This window comes from Biomphalaria glabrata, chromosome 8 (genome assembly GCF_947242115.1).
Source record: "Biomphalaria glabrata chromosome 8, xgBioGlab47.1, whole genome shotgun sequence".
Lineage (NCBI taxonomy): Eukaryota > Metazoa > Mollusca > Gastropoda > Planorbidae > Biomphalaria > Biomphalaria glabrata.
In genome coordinates, this window is record NC_074718.1 from 2,683,763 (window position 1) to 2,700,089 (window position 16,327).

At 38.3% G+C, this 16,327-nt stretch overlaps 1 protein-coding gene across 3 annotated transcripts in view; it reads right to left on the minus strand.

The window, feature by feature from the left end:
- LOC106071229 (ATP-binding cassette sub-family C member 5-like) overlaps positions 1–16,327 on the minus strand; it is a 129,500-nt gene that overhangs the window by 50,190 nt on the left and 62,983 nt on the right. For 2 of the 3 annotated variants that reach the window (XM_056039134.1, XM_056039135.1), the window contains exons 2-3: positions 11,960–12,550; positions 1,919–2,035 (exon numbers count right to left, since the gene is read on the minus strand). In XM_056039134.1, coding sequence (XP_055895109.1) covers positions 1,919–2,035; positions 11,960–12,084 — 242 coding nt within the window. In that variant the 5' untranslated portion in view covers positions 12,085–12,550. Of the gene's footprint in view, positions 1–1,918; positions 2,036–11,959; positions 12,551–12,656; positions 12,675–16,327 lie in introns of those variants that run through there. The other variant, XM_056039136.1, reaches the window with a different exon arrangement.

Below are 16,327 nucleotides of genomic sequence, written 5' to 3' on the forward strand. Positions count from 1 at the left end.
CAGTATTTATGGGAATCTTATCTTATATAATACAGGGGTTACTTCAAAAAAGAAGATGATTACGTCCTACGCGTCATGAATCTTACTATAAGTATTGAATTTTCACACCATACTATATGCAATTATATTTCTTTATTATTATCATTGATCATATATCATTTACATTGTACAAATATCATGAGATTAAATTCATAATTTTATTTAAATCATCATACACCTCTTTTATTAGTTTATGTACAACTTGGTGTGTATGGTGTGGCTGTCGGGCTGAACTTGGGCCTAAAATATTACAAGTTTAAGTTATTGTAATTCAAATTACGGTTTTAATACCTAGGCACATTAATAATACTTAAGTAATTAATGCAAACTAAGTCTTGACAAGTTACTCGTAGGAGTTGGGTAGATTCAGACAGGGCCGGTCCTAACAATTGCGGGGCCCTATGCGAAACTGATAACGCGGGGCCTAGTCTAGGTGGGAATAAGGGTAATAAGTGAAAATTAAGATTTTGTATTAGAAAAAAAAGTTCGACTTAGAATTTTTAAATATTCTTTACTAAGAAGAAAATTGCGATCTAATTAACTTTAATTTACGAACCTTGCAACCTATGGCATATTTATATGCCAGTGACTATAAAAGTAAATAAACAATTGTAACTTGTGATTAAGGTGAAATTCTGCCCGATTATTACATTTTATTACATGAAAGCTGACAATGCCTTTTTTTCTTTTATCGCGCGTAGGATAGGTGTTTTCCGTAATGAATGACACCCACAAGTGACAATTTTGACTATTTTTCAGCAGATTTTTATGAGTTTTCAGGAGATTTTAATAAGTTCAGGAGCTTTCCATGACTTTTTCGTATGTATTCAGCAATTTAATAAGTACACCTAGAATTAGCGCGGGGCCTATGGAAGCGACCGCATAAGTTGCAGTGGCCTGAGACCGGCCCTGGATTCAGAGGCGCCCTGAAAATACCGAAGTTATAAATCCCGGTCTTTTACTGAGATTTGAACTCAAGACTTCTTTTTTTCAAAGTCAAGTGTTTTACCACTCAGTCAATACACGCCATGATCTTTGAATGATCGAATGAATTAGACTGAGCCACTGGGAGTAAAGCGTCACTGATTTATTAATCCTTCTTCTGATCGGCTTCAAACTCGTCAGGCGCGGATTTGAACTTGAGATCCTTCATTTTAGAAAGCAAATGCTTTATGACTCGGCCACCACCTTCCATTCTCTTTAAATATTTGAATAGACAGACTTAGCCCCTCGCGGTAAGAAGACAATGACTTGTCTACTCAATCTTCTGATCAAACTTGTACTTGTCAGAAATGGATTTCAACTCGAAACCTTCGGTTCGTTAGACAAGCGCTGTATCGCTCGGCCACCCCACGCACACCCCATTCTCTTGGAACAACTGATGGAATAGACTTTACCACTTGAGATAAGAAGCTGATTCAGTCTTCTAACTTCATGGTAGTCAGACAAGATATACATTGTTTCGTAAAATCATGCATGTTTTGAATAGACCAGACAGTCAAGTGTTATATAGGTACTGGAAGTGCAGAGGTCACTACATGACCTAATTGCGATGGATTCAAGATGTTTTCAAATAGAACCGTGGACTTTCTCCACAATGCTTACACTGTGTACGATTCTACGTGAGCAGACCTCAAGTGGTCACGTGGTATAAACAAATCAACGAGCGCCATCTCGCGAGAGCACGAAATCGAGACAATACATTACTTTGACCTAGATATCAGGATCCGGTTTGGTTCAAGTATGCACTTGGGTTGAAGAGTTCGCTACGTATCCGAGCCTCAAAACAGAATGCATACATAATATCACAATGGTGTGTGATTGAAAAAATACAAGAATTGGGGGAGGGGGGAGGGGCTTTAAAAAAAAATGTACTTACGGTTTTGTTCGCCGGACAGGAAAGAACGTCTTCAGCGCATTTCTGTAGCGACGCACGCCCCTGGCGCCCCGAACCTGGGTGCTCAGCCCGTCCTCGTCTGGGGGCGTGTGCAGGAAGCTGGGGAACAAAACATAAAAACACATTTATGATTTGTTTTTTATTCTACAAAAACAGTTTTAGAAAATAGTAGAAAGTGTGGGAGTGGGAGCTGATATTTATTGCTAAAGACAAAAACATTACAGCGTTATTTTACATTAAGTAGTTTCACTGTCAGACCTTGCAATCTATAGAGCAAATGTTGTAAAGGTCATCTTTTTTTTTTGTTTGCTTTTGTGGCCCACTGTTGACGAGGGTGTCATGTGGCCAGCAAAACGATCAACCACCTTTACTTTTTCGGGTACCGTACCCTTTAGAGCTGGGTGGACACAGAGGCGCCCAAAGACCCCGAAATTAAAATCCCAGTCTTCACCAGTATTCGAACCCGGGACCCCTGGTTCAGAAGCCAAGCGCTTTACCGCTCGGCCACAGCGCCTCCCTTTATTTTACATCAGAGCACTGTTTCGCTATTTCATATTGTAGCGTTGTTTTACATCAGAGAGCAATTTAAAATTACAGAGAGCAATTTTACACTGGTGCGTTATTTTACACTACAGTATAATGTTACATTACATCATCTCTTTACATGACAGCGTTAGTTTAAGAAACATTTGAAGTTCCTCCACAAATGAGGGTTATACACTTCTTATGTCACATTCCAAACCTGGTCCAGAAGGGAAAAAAAAAGGGGGGAGGGGGAAGCGATTTAGGTTGAAACTTGGGGCCATAGTGGTGCCAGTTGGAGGCACATACCGCATCACCAGCCAGCCGTATCCGTACAAGAACGAGTGTGTGGAGAGGTGGAGGGCTTGTTCCATAAATATGAGGACCACTGTGTACGTGTTTGTAATCAGTTCTAAAATAAATAGATTCACTGCGGAAGATTTTTGACGATATTAGTTTAACAAAGTTCTAGACCGGTGTGTGTATGGGGGAGGGGGGAGGGATATTTGCAGATACTGTAAGCGTATTAAGGTCAGCAAGCTCTGACTGGGGGCGATTGGGGCAGGTTGAAGATAATATTAGGTCACCCAGTTCTTGAATGGGGCATGTATTGCTGGAGATATATGAATAGATACGTTTACCTAATTCTAGAATGGGTTAATACAACAAAATGTTTATTGTTATCCTAAGTTCTCTAGCCTGCTGAACTGACTTTTGTTTAGGACGGAAGAACTATATGCCTATAGTCGTCTTGGTCTTTGTTGTTTTGATGCTTCAGTAAATCGTTGGTCACGTCACGAGACTATTGTTCAACTGTCCTACATTTTAAATGGCTACGCCAATACAAAGTAATATAAAAAAAAAATGGGAAACACAAACAAAATAAATAGAAGATACCTTAAAAAACAAAACAAAACACAAAGCTTATCTATAGGGAATAAATCCACATTTACAGCATCTCTCAATACTGCATGAATTATTTCCTTTTTTTAATATCAAATACATTAATTATTACCACTATTTAATTAACTATTTTGTTTAAATGTTTTTATTGATTTATATGAAACTTGAGCAAAGTTTCAACTTGATCCGGAATGGAAATTGTTCAAAATGTGTACCACACTCACAAAGGCAGACGAGTTTAAAAGCCCGCCTTACAGGAATGAGATATGTCGGCTGGCCTGAGATTAAAGTCTGAAGTAGTAGATGTCTTGAATTCTAAAAGGTGTTCCCTTTCACATATTTATGAGGAACTATCTATAAATAGACGCAACTGGCCAGGTAATAACCTTCGGTCGATAAAACAGAATTCAAAGCCTATACAAGACTCTGTGCAAGCTGTCTAGAATATCCGCAGTGCAAAAAGACGAACATGGACCAGGGGGCTGCGTAGAACTGGGTCAGATTTTGGCGTACTCGTGAACTAGAAGACAACAAGTGTAATAACACGAGTGTCGTCTGCCACTGGACAGAAGCGGGAAACTTTCCTGCAGCCCATGTCATGTAGTTTACACAATGGTAGGTATCCAAGTGTAGTTATCAAAATTAAGTTCAATTATTTAAAAAAAAAAAAAAAAAAACATTTTAGTTTCGTAGTTTAATTAAATTCATGCTTTCATAAATGGCGTCCTTTAGTTTCGAAGGAACTATGGATCATCTAATTGAAATAAGATGAATGCCTGTGCATTTCGGAACGATGTCGCTCACAGAACAGTTTCCCCCTCTCAACACAGCTGATGTATCCAGAGGAGCGGCAAGTGCCGATACAGTTTGGGGTGGGCGGCGTCGCAGGCTAGGCCAGCACTGTGTGCTTCAAACTGTCTATCGCAGGCTCCTAATTTTTCCTCAGGCTTGATTCCCAAAGCATTTCCCATAAAATTGGGCATAGCTGCAAGGCAGCAGAGGTTTGAATTTTATAGCTTTATTTCTCCTAGGTGGTAACTAGGCTAACGAGCCCCTCCTGCCCGAAGCGTACCGGTGGGCGCCAGTTTCTCGTCTTCGCTCCTTCTCGTGTTAGTAAAAAACAGTTCCACGGCGTCAATATCTGAGCCACACGCGAAGGCCAGGAGTTCGGACTAGTTGTCAGAGGCTATTTGAGACGCATGCCATTAGGAAGCATTTTATAGGTAGTGGAGTGCTTACATCCATTACCACTTCCGGCAACGACGAACTTTTATTATGACACCATTATCGACAATACTCCTTTGTGCTTACAATTATTTTTCAACACATTTTCTTTTCTTAAAATTTTCTTCTATACCGTTCTCATTAACATTATTCAATGGTTCTTATAATCAGCACTAGATAGGACAGATCTGTGTTTCCTTTTATTTACTTTGGTCTTTTTTTAAACAGTAAAATAATAGCAGACGATATTCTATCTAAGGGCGGAAATGAGAAAGCGAAAGTTCTATATTTAGACCTCCACGAGCTTGTATTTGATCCCGAGAGTGTCAATAAATATTTTTATTACAAGTCTAAAAACTTTGGAGAGGTCATAATTTCACACATTTATAGTATAGTCTACGACGTCTGAAAATATGCAGAAAGAGTTATCCTCCTTCAAGTATTTTTATTATTATTAGCTACTAGATCTACTTTTCTTTTCGAGCGCACTGACCTTAGTTTGTATTTGAATGCGTAACTAGTGTCTAAAACAGTGTTTCCAAAACTGTATTCCGCGGAACCAGATTAGGTGTTGCGCGAGACCAGAATAGGTCTTTCGCCTGACCAGAAATAGGTATTCCGCGAATAACTGGAATAATTAACTATTTGACCACCCGTGCATTGAAATCTCTTTAAAAAAAATAAGCAAAGTGTTCCAGTAAATACTTAGAATGTGCAAAGTGTTCCGTTAAGGAAAAATCTTGGGAAACATTGGTCTTAAAATAGATCATCATTGATATACGTTCCTGAGGGACAACAAATAGTGGAGAAAATGAATCTAGACTACTAGATCTAGTCTACTAGAATACTAAAACATTGTCGGGAGACGGCTTACTTACACGATATCAAACATATAGTGGCTTACAGGTATAGCGTTAGGTTAGCAATATATATATATATCGCCAGCTTAGGAAAATGAATCAGCTTTAAATATCTCTCTCGAATAAAGAAATAATTACATTTGATGGGTGTGCTGGTTACTTTAGTAGACTTTTGATCTAAATGTCGTAGTAGACTTTTGATCTAAATGTCGTAGTAGACTTTTGATCTCAGAGTTAGGTTTTATTTTTTCTGTCCAATAACAAATGAAGACCTTGGAACTATGAGAAATGAAATGACCTTAGTATCATGACCTTAATTTCGTGACCTTTCGTTGTGTCCTGCTCGAATTTCAATGCTATTTTTGTTTCATTTCTTACCATTTAGAATCTGTCAAAGCGAGAAATATGTTTTGTGTGCAAGTCAAGATATATGGGTGTGTGTGTGTTAAGATATGTTTGTTGAGATGAGTGTTTATGTTGAAGTGTGTGTATATTAAGATGTGTATGTGCTGAGATGTTTGTGTACGTTGAGATGTATCTGTGTTCAGATATATATGTTGAGATGTGTGTGTGTTCAGATATGTATGTTGAGATGTGTATGTGTTCAGATATGTACGTTGAGATGTGTGTGTGTTCAGATATGTACGTTGAGATGTATCTGTGTTCAGATATGTATGTTGAGATGTGTGTGTTCAGATATGTATGTTGAGATGTATCTGTGTTCAGATATGTATGTTGAGATGTGTGTGTTCAGATATGTATGTTGAGATGTATCTGTGTTCAGATATGTATGTTGAGATATGTGTGTGTTCAGATATGTATCTTGAGATGTATCTATCTGTGTTCAGATATGTATGTTGAGATGTGTGTGTTCAGATATGTATGTTGAGATGTATCTGTGTTCAGATATGTATGTTGAGATATGTGTGTGTTCAGATATGTATGTTGAGATGTGTATTAATATTGAGATATGAGTGTGTGTTAAAAAAGAGTGTGTGTTGAGAAGTGTGTATGTGTCTTAAGAAGTGTGTGTATGTGTGTGTGTGTGTTGAGAAATGTGTGTGTGCGTGTTAAGAAGGGTATGTTCAGATTGTTAATGGTGCTAATAGCGTAAAAAAAACAAACTCTTCTACAAACCGCACATGCTAAATTGAATAACCGCTGATTATCAATGCAGAAAAACAAAATGACATTCTGGTACCGGTAAGTATGACATGTGAAATCCAGGCAAGGACCAACATAGGATAGTAATACTCCTTCTTCTCTAGTGCTATTTAGAGAATGGTATGGGTTGCCTGAACTAGCCAGGAAAACCAGTGACTTAGCAGAATTTAAATCATTAGTTGAGATGCATGACTTGATGCATGACGCGTAGGACGTAATCATCTTCTTTTTTGAAGTAACGTCTGTATTAGATAAGATGATAAAATGAGTAAACGTCTGTATTAGATAAGATGAGTAAACGTCTGTATCAGATAAGATAAGTAAACGTCTGTATTAGATAAGATGATAAGATAAGTAAGCGTCTGTATCAGATAAGATAAGTAAACGTCTGTATTAGATAAGATGATAAGATAAGTAAACGTCTGTATTAGATAAGATGATAAGATAAGTAAACGTCTGTATCAGATAAGTAAACGTCTGTATTAGATAAGATGATAAGATAAGTAAACGTCTGTATTAGATAAGATGATAAGATAAGTAAACGTCTGTATCAGATAAGATAAGTAAACGTCTGTATCAGATAAGATGATAAGATAAGTAAGCGTCTGTATCAGATAAGATAAGTAAACGTCTGTATTAGATAAGATGATAAGATAAGTAAACGTCTGTATTAGATAAGATGATAAGATAAGTAAACGTCTGTATCAGATAAGTAAACGTCTGTATTAGATAAGATGATAAGATAAGTAAACGTCTGTATTAGATAAGATGATAAGATAAGTAAACGTCTGTATCAGATAAGATAAGTAAACGTCTGTATTAGATAAGATGATAAGATAAGTAAACGTCTGTATTAGATAAGATGACAAGATAAGTAAACGTCTGTATTAGATAAGATGACAAGATAAGTAAACGTCTGTATTAGATAAGATGACAAGATAAGTAAACGTCTGTATTAGATAAGATGACAAGGTAAGTAAACGTCTGTATTAGATAAGATGACAAGATAAGTAAACGTCTGTATTAGATAAGATGACAAGATAAGTAAACGTCTGTATTAGATAAGATGACAAGATAAGTAAACGTCTGTATTAGATAAGATAAGTAAACGTCTGTATTAGATAAGATGATAACATAAGTAAAACGTCTGTATTGGATATCATGGTGGAAATGTAACAAGCGTTACCTGGACATCTATCTCACAAATCCCAGACGTTTCTTTAAAAAAAAAAAAAAAGGATCATTACGTCTGTGATAGTAAATGTTATTGTTTTGCCAGGCCCGTCTCGCTATTGTAACCCAGTAACCCACATCGCTGACATGTCGAAAGAATGTGCTAATTAACAGATAGGGGGGGGGGGATAATTACATTCATTTTAGGACGATCTTCCATGAATAAAAGTCAGCATTGAAACAGATAAGAAAATGTTTGTCAGTGTCTGCTAGCCTACTTTTACAGCGTCCTACAGCGTGTCCATATGTCAATCTAGTCGTGCTTGTTAATTAGAGAGTTCAATTCTGCCATGTCTTTTGGGTTTTCAGAATGATCCAGCTCACCTGTTCCTTGTACTAATAGCCCTAGAGAGGAAGTGGCACTTGTGAGACTTTGTCCTGACATATAGAATAAGAAATGTGCTTTTATCTTTGACTTTCTGAGTATATAATTAGATTGTGTATTTTTTATTTGTTAGTTATGGTGCAGTGTTTTGTTACTGCTACTTTACATGGTTACTGCTACTTTACGTCGTCACTGCTACTTTACATCGCCACTGCTTCTTTACATCGCCACTGCTACTTTACATCGCCACTGCTTCTTTACATCGTCACTGCTACTTTACATCGTCACTGCTACTTTACATCACCACTGCTACTTTACATCGCCACTGCTACTTTACATCACCACTGCTACTTTACATCGTCACTGCTACTTTACATCACCACTGCTACTTTACATCGTCACTGCTACTTTACATCGCCACTGCTTCTTTACATCGCCACTGCTACTTTACATCGTCACTGCTACTTTACATCGTCACTGCTACTTTACATCACCACTGCTACTTTACATCACCACTGCTACTTTACATCGCCCACTGATACTTTACATCACCACTGCTACTTTACATCGCCACTGCTACTTTACATCACCACTGCTACTTTACATCGTCACTGCTACTTTACATCACCACTGCTACTTTACATCGTCACTGCTACTTTACATCACCACTGCTACTTTACATCGTCACTGCTACTTTACATCGCCACTGCTTCTTTACATCGCCACTGCTACTTTACATCGTCACTGCTACTTTACATCGTCACTGCTACTTTACATCACCACTGCTACTTTACATCGCCCACTGATACTTTACATCACCACTGCTACTTTACATCGCCACTGCTACTTTACATCGCCACTGCTACTTTACATCGTCACTGCTACTTTACATCACCACTGCTACTTTACATCACCACTGCTACTTTACATCGCCCACTGATACTTTACATCGTCACTGCTACTTTACATCGTCACTGCTACTTTACATCACCACTGCTACTTTACATCACCACTGCTACTTTACATCGTCACTGCTACTTTACTTAGACCTAGCGAGAGGAGAATCGTTTCGGAAACATCACGAGTGCATGCAAGGGAAGAACCGTCTTTTGGTAGCATCAGTGTATTGCTGACGACTGACATGACATGATCTAACCTTGACCTTACCATCGACTTAAGTGTTAAGACAAGTAATGTATATTTATGAATCAGTTCTTACATTATGTTCAAATCATATTATAAACTAAAGCGGCGTCGGCCTTAGGCCTCCAATTGGTGGGGGGTCTCGCACAAGACTACATTTTTGTTTAGAAAAAAATGCGAAACTTGGATGAGATCTCAAGCATAATAAAACATATAAAGGCACATTCCTCGTCCCATATGCTAGGACAAATTTGTACAAATACTCCTTCTTCCCTAGTGCTATTAGAGCATGGAATGGGTTGCCTGAGCTAGCCAGGAAAACCAGTGACTTGGCAGAATTTAAGTCATTGGTTAATATGCATGACTAGATGCATGACGCGTAGGACGTAATCATCTTCTTTTTTGAAGTAACGTCTGTATTATGTAAGATAAGATAAGAACTCTATGCTTACCTATCGGTCTCTTGTACGGTAATTGCGATATATGAATTTAAGTTATTGATCGAGTTAGATATAGACGGGCAGATTTGTTAAAAAATTGGGTAATTTTATTTGTTCGCTGTTTCTTTTTCTTCTTTTTTTTTTTTTTTTAAATTTAATTTTGGGCCACCAAAATCTCTTCGCCTAGGGCAGGGGTCGGCAACCTGCGGCTCGCGAGCCACATGCGGCTAGTTGGATGTTAAGCTGCGGCTCTTTAGTTCCATGCGAAAATATTATTTCCCAAGGTCCAAAAGAAGAACTTCTAGGATTGCTACCGCTTTCGTGACAAACTAGCGGAGAAGATGTAGCAAATGTCATGCAAAAATACCTTGAAGACATTAAGATCGATTTAAATAAAATAGTTTCAATAGCAACTGATGGAGCCAGCAGTATGACAGGAAAAAAATAAAGGAGCTACTACGATTCTTCGGAGCAAAATAAACCATGAAATTATTACATTTCACTGCATTATACACCAAGAAACACTTTGTGTCCAAACATCTACATCCGAAATAGTTGAGGTCGTGAATTTGGTAATCAAGATTGTTAACAGCAACTTGTCAAAAGCACTCTACCATCGTCAGTTGAAAGAATTCTTTAAGAAATGGAGACTCAGTATTCTGATCTCCTTCTTTACAATAAAGTGCGATGGCTTTGCCAATGTAAGTTGTTGAAACGTTTTGCTTTGTGCTTGAATGAATTAAATACATTCCTAAATGCCCAAGACATTAATCACCCTGAATTAGAGAACGACAAATAGTGGCAAGCATTTTACTTTTTGATGGATATAACAAAGAAATTAAATGAGCTGAATCTAAAACTACAAGGCAAAGGATACCCAATCTATGTTTTGGTAGAAGAATTCGTTTGTTTTGAAGATAAAAAAAAATATTCTTTTTGCAGAAATTATTCAGAGCGGTCAATTACTTCATTTTCAATTTGTAAAGCAATATTGCGACTGTTGACATGAGTTACTTCAGCACAGTTATAAAATAAAATTAAAGATGAATTTGTCGACAGATTTGAGCAATTCAAAACACACAAAACGATTGTCGCATATATAAAAAAAAATCTTCTCTTCGCTATTAGTACCGAAATCCACATCCAGCCATTTGGAATTGATGCTGGATCTCTGGACATGCAATTGATTGATTTATAAAGTAAAGCTTTGTGGAGTGGAAAATCGACAGAGTTGGAAGAGTTAAAGGTCCAGAAATGAATATGACGCAACAAAAGTGGACAGCTTTAAAAGAAATGAGTATTCGACGCCTGGAATAGTCTTCCAGATTGCTACAGTCAGGTGAATAGTTGACATTTGGAAGGCCGACTATCGTCGGATCTGCATATTTGTGCGAGAAAGCGTTCTCTTGCATGAATATAATTAACTGTAAAGTAAGAAGCCAACTAACAAATGAAAATTTAGAGTTGTGCGTACCGTCACACAAAAAAAGCCCTGTATATATTTATATATAGGGCTTTTTTTGTGACGGCACGCACCGGTACGGCGTACCGGCAACTTTTTCAATGTGGGGGGGGGGGGGGGGGAGAAATTACTTTTCTTGTATTTGAACGTTTAGGGTTTATTATTAATTTATAAGTAGTTGAAAGTAAGGCAATCCATCACTGAATAACGGCACCTATTTTTTTTCACATTACAAAAAAAAAGCACTGTATATATTGGAAGAAAAAATCTTGTGGTTCTTTAAAGACGTTGAAATTGTGTAAATTGTAATTTTTGGCTCTTTCGACTCAAAAGGTTGCCGACCCCTGGCCTCCAAGGCCGCCCTGACCAAAGATCCATATTTTAGGGGCGTCCTAAAAACCTGGAAATTTAAAGTGCCAACATTCAACGAGATTCGAACCACTCGGCCATCACGCTCCCCCCATATAATTAATTAATTCAAAAATTAGTGTTTTTTTTTTTTTATATAAAATGTGTTGCCACGCAGCACGAATGAATGTGTGAAATTTCACAGGTTAGGTTAATGTAAAGTTGTCAACAAAGAGTGATTCAAACGTTTCAACAGTGAGTAACCAGGATGAATTGAAAAGGCACTTAAGGCCTACGGTGGGAATTGAATGAATTGACAGAGTGGATGAGCTCTAAGTCAAGTACAAATGACTAAGTCACACAAGGGTAGTGAGGGTGTTCTAAAAACAAGATACTTACACTTCATGGGCATCCCCAGAGGCGGCGACATCTTCAGCACTCCCTCTTCTGTCTTCCTCCTCCTCCTCTTCCTCCTCTCTCGTCTTTCTCTCACTCCTGTCTCCGCCGTTATCCAAAGTGACCATACTGGAATTGCGATGAAAACTCCACGCGTGTGTTATCTCCCCTAGAGAGTGGCCACTGCAGGGTCAGCTAGGAGTCTTGTTACATGCTGATATAGCGGCATGACACACACACACACACACGTACACTTTAAAATTGAATGTTCATACACAGGGCACAAACACGATGGTCTACCTCCTTGCAACGACAACACATTGACAATGGTCCTCACACTGTTTGATCAGGGACACTTGTCCGGATGAACTAAAATCCGAAATTAAAACGAAAATAGCGAAGATGTCCTTTTTTAAAAATATTTACACTTGTCTTTTTGGAAATTGTGTTTCCAATCGTATCTTTTGATTGACTACGAGAGGTGTCTAAAGTACAACACCTCAGAGTCTGTCTTGTTCTTTTAGAAGTTCTTCCATCAGTAGTGCCAGCAGCCACTGTTCTGGCGATCACCAAGATATCCGTGGAGCATTGAACCTGCAACAGATAAATAAATTTAGAATGACTATATTATTGATACCTGGACATTAAGAGACTAGTTTGACCACTCTAAACATTAGACCAGCCACACATTCTTAAATACCTGGTGTTAACCACTACCGGGTAACCTAATTGTTTTAGGCAGAAGTGCGTGTACCGGCCGCCCACATTTGATTAACAATTATGTAGGTCAAACGCCAGAGTCTTTGTTTTACGGACACGGGTTGAGGAAAGATGACCCTATAGGATTGTCACGAGATAATTATGAAATATGCCATGAATTCATCACTAACTGGGAAATCTGTATCATAGTATGTGTGTGTGTGTGTGTATTACATGTACTTTGACTAAGATATTATAGTGTGTGTGTGTGTTGGCCTGTGTAAAACATGTTATTTGACTATTTGACCCGGCATGTGCCGGGTGTACGGGAGGCGAACGTCTGGTGAAAACTGAGAGTTCATAAAAAAAGGATTTCAAGTTTGTATTCACATTTCTTTATAAGCAGTGTGTGTGTGTGTGTGTGACGGTACGCACCGGTACAGCGTACCGGCACCTTTTTTAATGTGGGTAAAAAAATATTACTTTTCTTGTATTTTAACGTTTATTATTAATGTATTAGTAGTTAAACTTTAAGCAATCACTGAGTACCAGCACCTGAACATATATATATATATATATATATACAGGCGAATCATTGTAGGATGGATTGGGGTCTACAACACACAGACCACTAGGGCTCAGAAGTAAGAAGAAATAGAATTGTTCACATAGAACTTGAGAGGATAATGTCCTCACTGCCATGTATGATATGACAGGCTAGAAATTAGCCATTTTGGATGGAAACTGACCACGATTTTTTTTTAATTTTTTAAAGAAGAAATAGAATTATCCACGTAGAACTTAGAGAGGATAATGTCCTCACTGCCATGTATGGTATGACGGGCTAGAAATTAGCCATTTTGGATGGAAACTGGCCACGATTTTTTTAAAATCGCTTTTATATAAGACAGCTTTCATGATTCTAGCATGCTCAGAGCGCTAAAATGTTTGTAAAATGTTTTACATGTTTCGGATGTTCCTTAAGAGTTTAAGATAATTACTTCCTAGTCCAAACCTCCCACAGGACTACTGGGGATGGGAGCGGGCAGGGTTTGAACCCTGGACCATCAATAAATCTGAACGACAGTCCAGCGCGCAAACCGCACGACCAGGCAGCCATCCTAAGCTCCAATCTCTTTTGTTTACCAGTTGGGGGGGGGGATGCTTCTCTGCTGTCTTTTAGGCGCTCAGTTAACACAACTCTGCTCGAGTCGGGATTCGAACTCAAGCCTAGATACCTAGGTACAACCATCAACAACAGACTGAAACCCAGTTAAAAAGCATACAAACTCCCTGCACCAAGGGTTAATTACCGAGTGTTGTATGCAAAATTGTATAGTCTCCCTTCGACACAAGAGCAACATGGACAGGTAAACTCAGGACCGGCCCTAGCATTTGCGGGGCCCTATACGAAACGGATCGCGCGGGGCCTAGTCTGGGTAGGGATAAGCATAATGTCAAAATTATTTTTTTTTAATTAGAAAATAAGCCTACTCTCGTCTTTGCAATAAATTTTTATCAAATGAAAGCTCGCAATGCCACTTTTTATTTATTGGCACCCCAAAATGTCAATTTCGTCTATTCTTCAGGAGATTTGAATAAATTCAAAAATAGTTCAGGACTTTATCGTATATTTTGCCTTTTCATGAGATTTCCTGGAGATCCTGGAAATAATGGTTCAATTTAATGATGTACACTTAGAATTAGCGCGGGGCCTATGAAAGCGCGGGGCCCAGTGCGATCGCATAGACTGCAGTGGCCTAAGGCCGGCCCTGGGTAAACTATGACTAAGAGATAAAATTGTGTTAATTGTTTTCTTTAATACTACAGGATGAAGGCCTCGAACCCAAAGGTCCTTCAATGTTCGTTCAGTTGAGTATTTTCTATGTTTAAACCCAAGGTGGAGCTGATTATACTGAATCGAACTAAAGTCTGGGTAACAAGCGTGGTCGAGAGGCCAAGTGCGCTTGAACTTGGCTTGGCTACCTAGAAGGGGGATCGAGGTTCGACACCCGACTCGGGCTGAGTTGTGTTTACTGAGCGCCCAAAGGCAGCACGGAAAACCAACTCCTAGATACCCCCTCCCCCCCCCCCCAACTGGTCCACAAATGAGATTGGACCAAAAGCGTTCTGAGCATGCTATAAGCATGAAAGTAGAGCTATATAAAAGCTATAATAATAATAACAAGAATTTGAAAACAAGAAAAACTATTTTTTTTAATTACTTTAAAAAAAAAAAAGGAAAACGAAGTGTAGGGCTAATTGTATCAATTAGTTTGGATCAGTCATATGCATGGTCGACCTAGACATATAAATCTGTGCGATTAGAAATATTTTTGACAAATTGTTTTTGTTTAGCCTTTTGCTTTCTCATTGCGCTATGATCCAACCACTTGTCTGGACCAGCTGTGAAAGGGGAAGGGCCGGAAGCGGTATCCTGCTGATCGTTTTAGTTTTAATGCGTAAAATAAAAAAAATTTCACTCGGGGCAGAAGAGTACTCAAGGGGACTAACTCAACTTTTACCACCACATCTGTCGAATACGATTTCTTTCCCATATTCAAGATACCAAACAAAATAATTGATTACCAATGGTTAATTAAATAATTGTTGTTGTTTTTTTTTTTGTGTTGTCGGGTAAAAGAAATAATTGTGCGAACTTTCAGCTTAATCTGAGACTGGGTGTGGTAGAAATAAAGTGTTCAAACTTTTTACTAGACAGACAGGGTGAGTTGATGTAAGCCAGTGACGCCCAAAGTACGGCCCGCAGAAACGTCAGCACAAAAGTAGTAAATCCTCCCCCCCCCCCCCCTTTTCAAAAAAGTTGAAAATTTATCTCTACCTTCATAAGGGCCCCTCATTTTTTCTTTGATTGATTGGTACCATGACCTTTAAGGAGTGTGACTTAACGAGTTTATGAGATGGAACTCTGAATGTAGAATATACCAGGAAAAGTGAATGGATCTATTTTTGTGAAACATGCATATAAGCCAACATATATTTGTTTTGTAAAGAAAGTCTGGCTGCATACAGCAGCATTATAAAACAAATATGAAGGCCTTCTTGATTTGAACCGCGTATAAATGATTGGTTAAACTACGCTTAGAGATTGGCGGATCGATGGGAATATTTACCAAAAGGAGACAAGAAAATAAGCTGGTGGTAAAGGTAGCTACAATGTTGCTCACATTTTAAGTAGTGAAATAAAGCCATTTTTAGACGCTTAAAAATGACTTTAAGTATCCTATTAAACGTAAGTACTAGATCCAATAGTTTCAGATGAATTTTGATTTCATTTTTTTTGTGCCTTTTTTTTTTTGATGATGTGGCCCGCGACATGCGTGTCAAAAGTTAAAAATGGCCCGCAGGTCAAATTAGGTTGATCATCACTGATGTAAGCCATTGTAAGCCATCTAATAAATTCTGGTTTCAAAAAGAAAGCGGAAGGTAGCTAGACAACGTCTCGATCGTGGTATGGATTCAAACTGCACTTTAACCTAAAGCGCATTCCCTTTTTTTTTTTCTCTCTCCAGACGAACTCACTTTCCCTAACACAAACACACACACACACATTGGCAGAGCAGACGATAGAAAAGAGGTATTATTGAGGGTCAAGGCCAAGCTGAAACAAATGGGTGGGTACAATGTAAAAAAAAAAAAATTGGGGGTTAA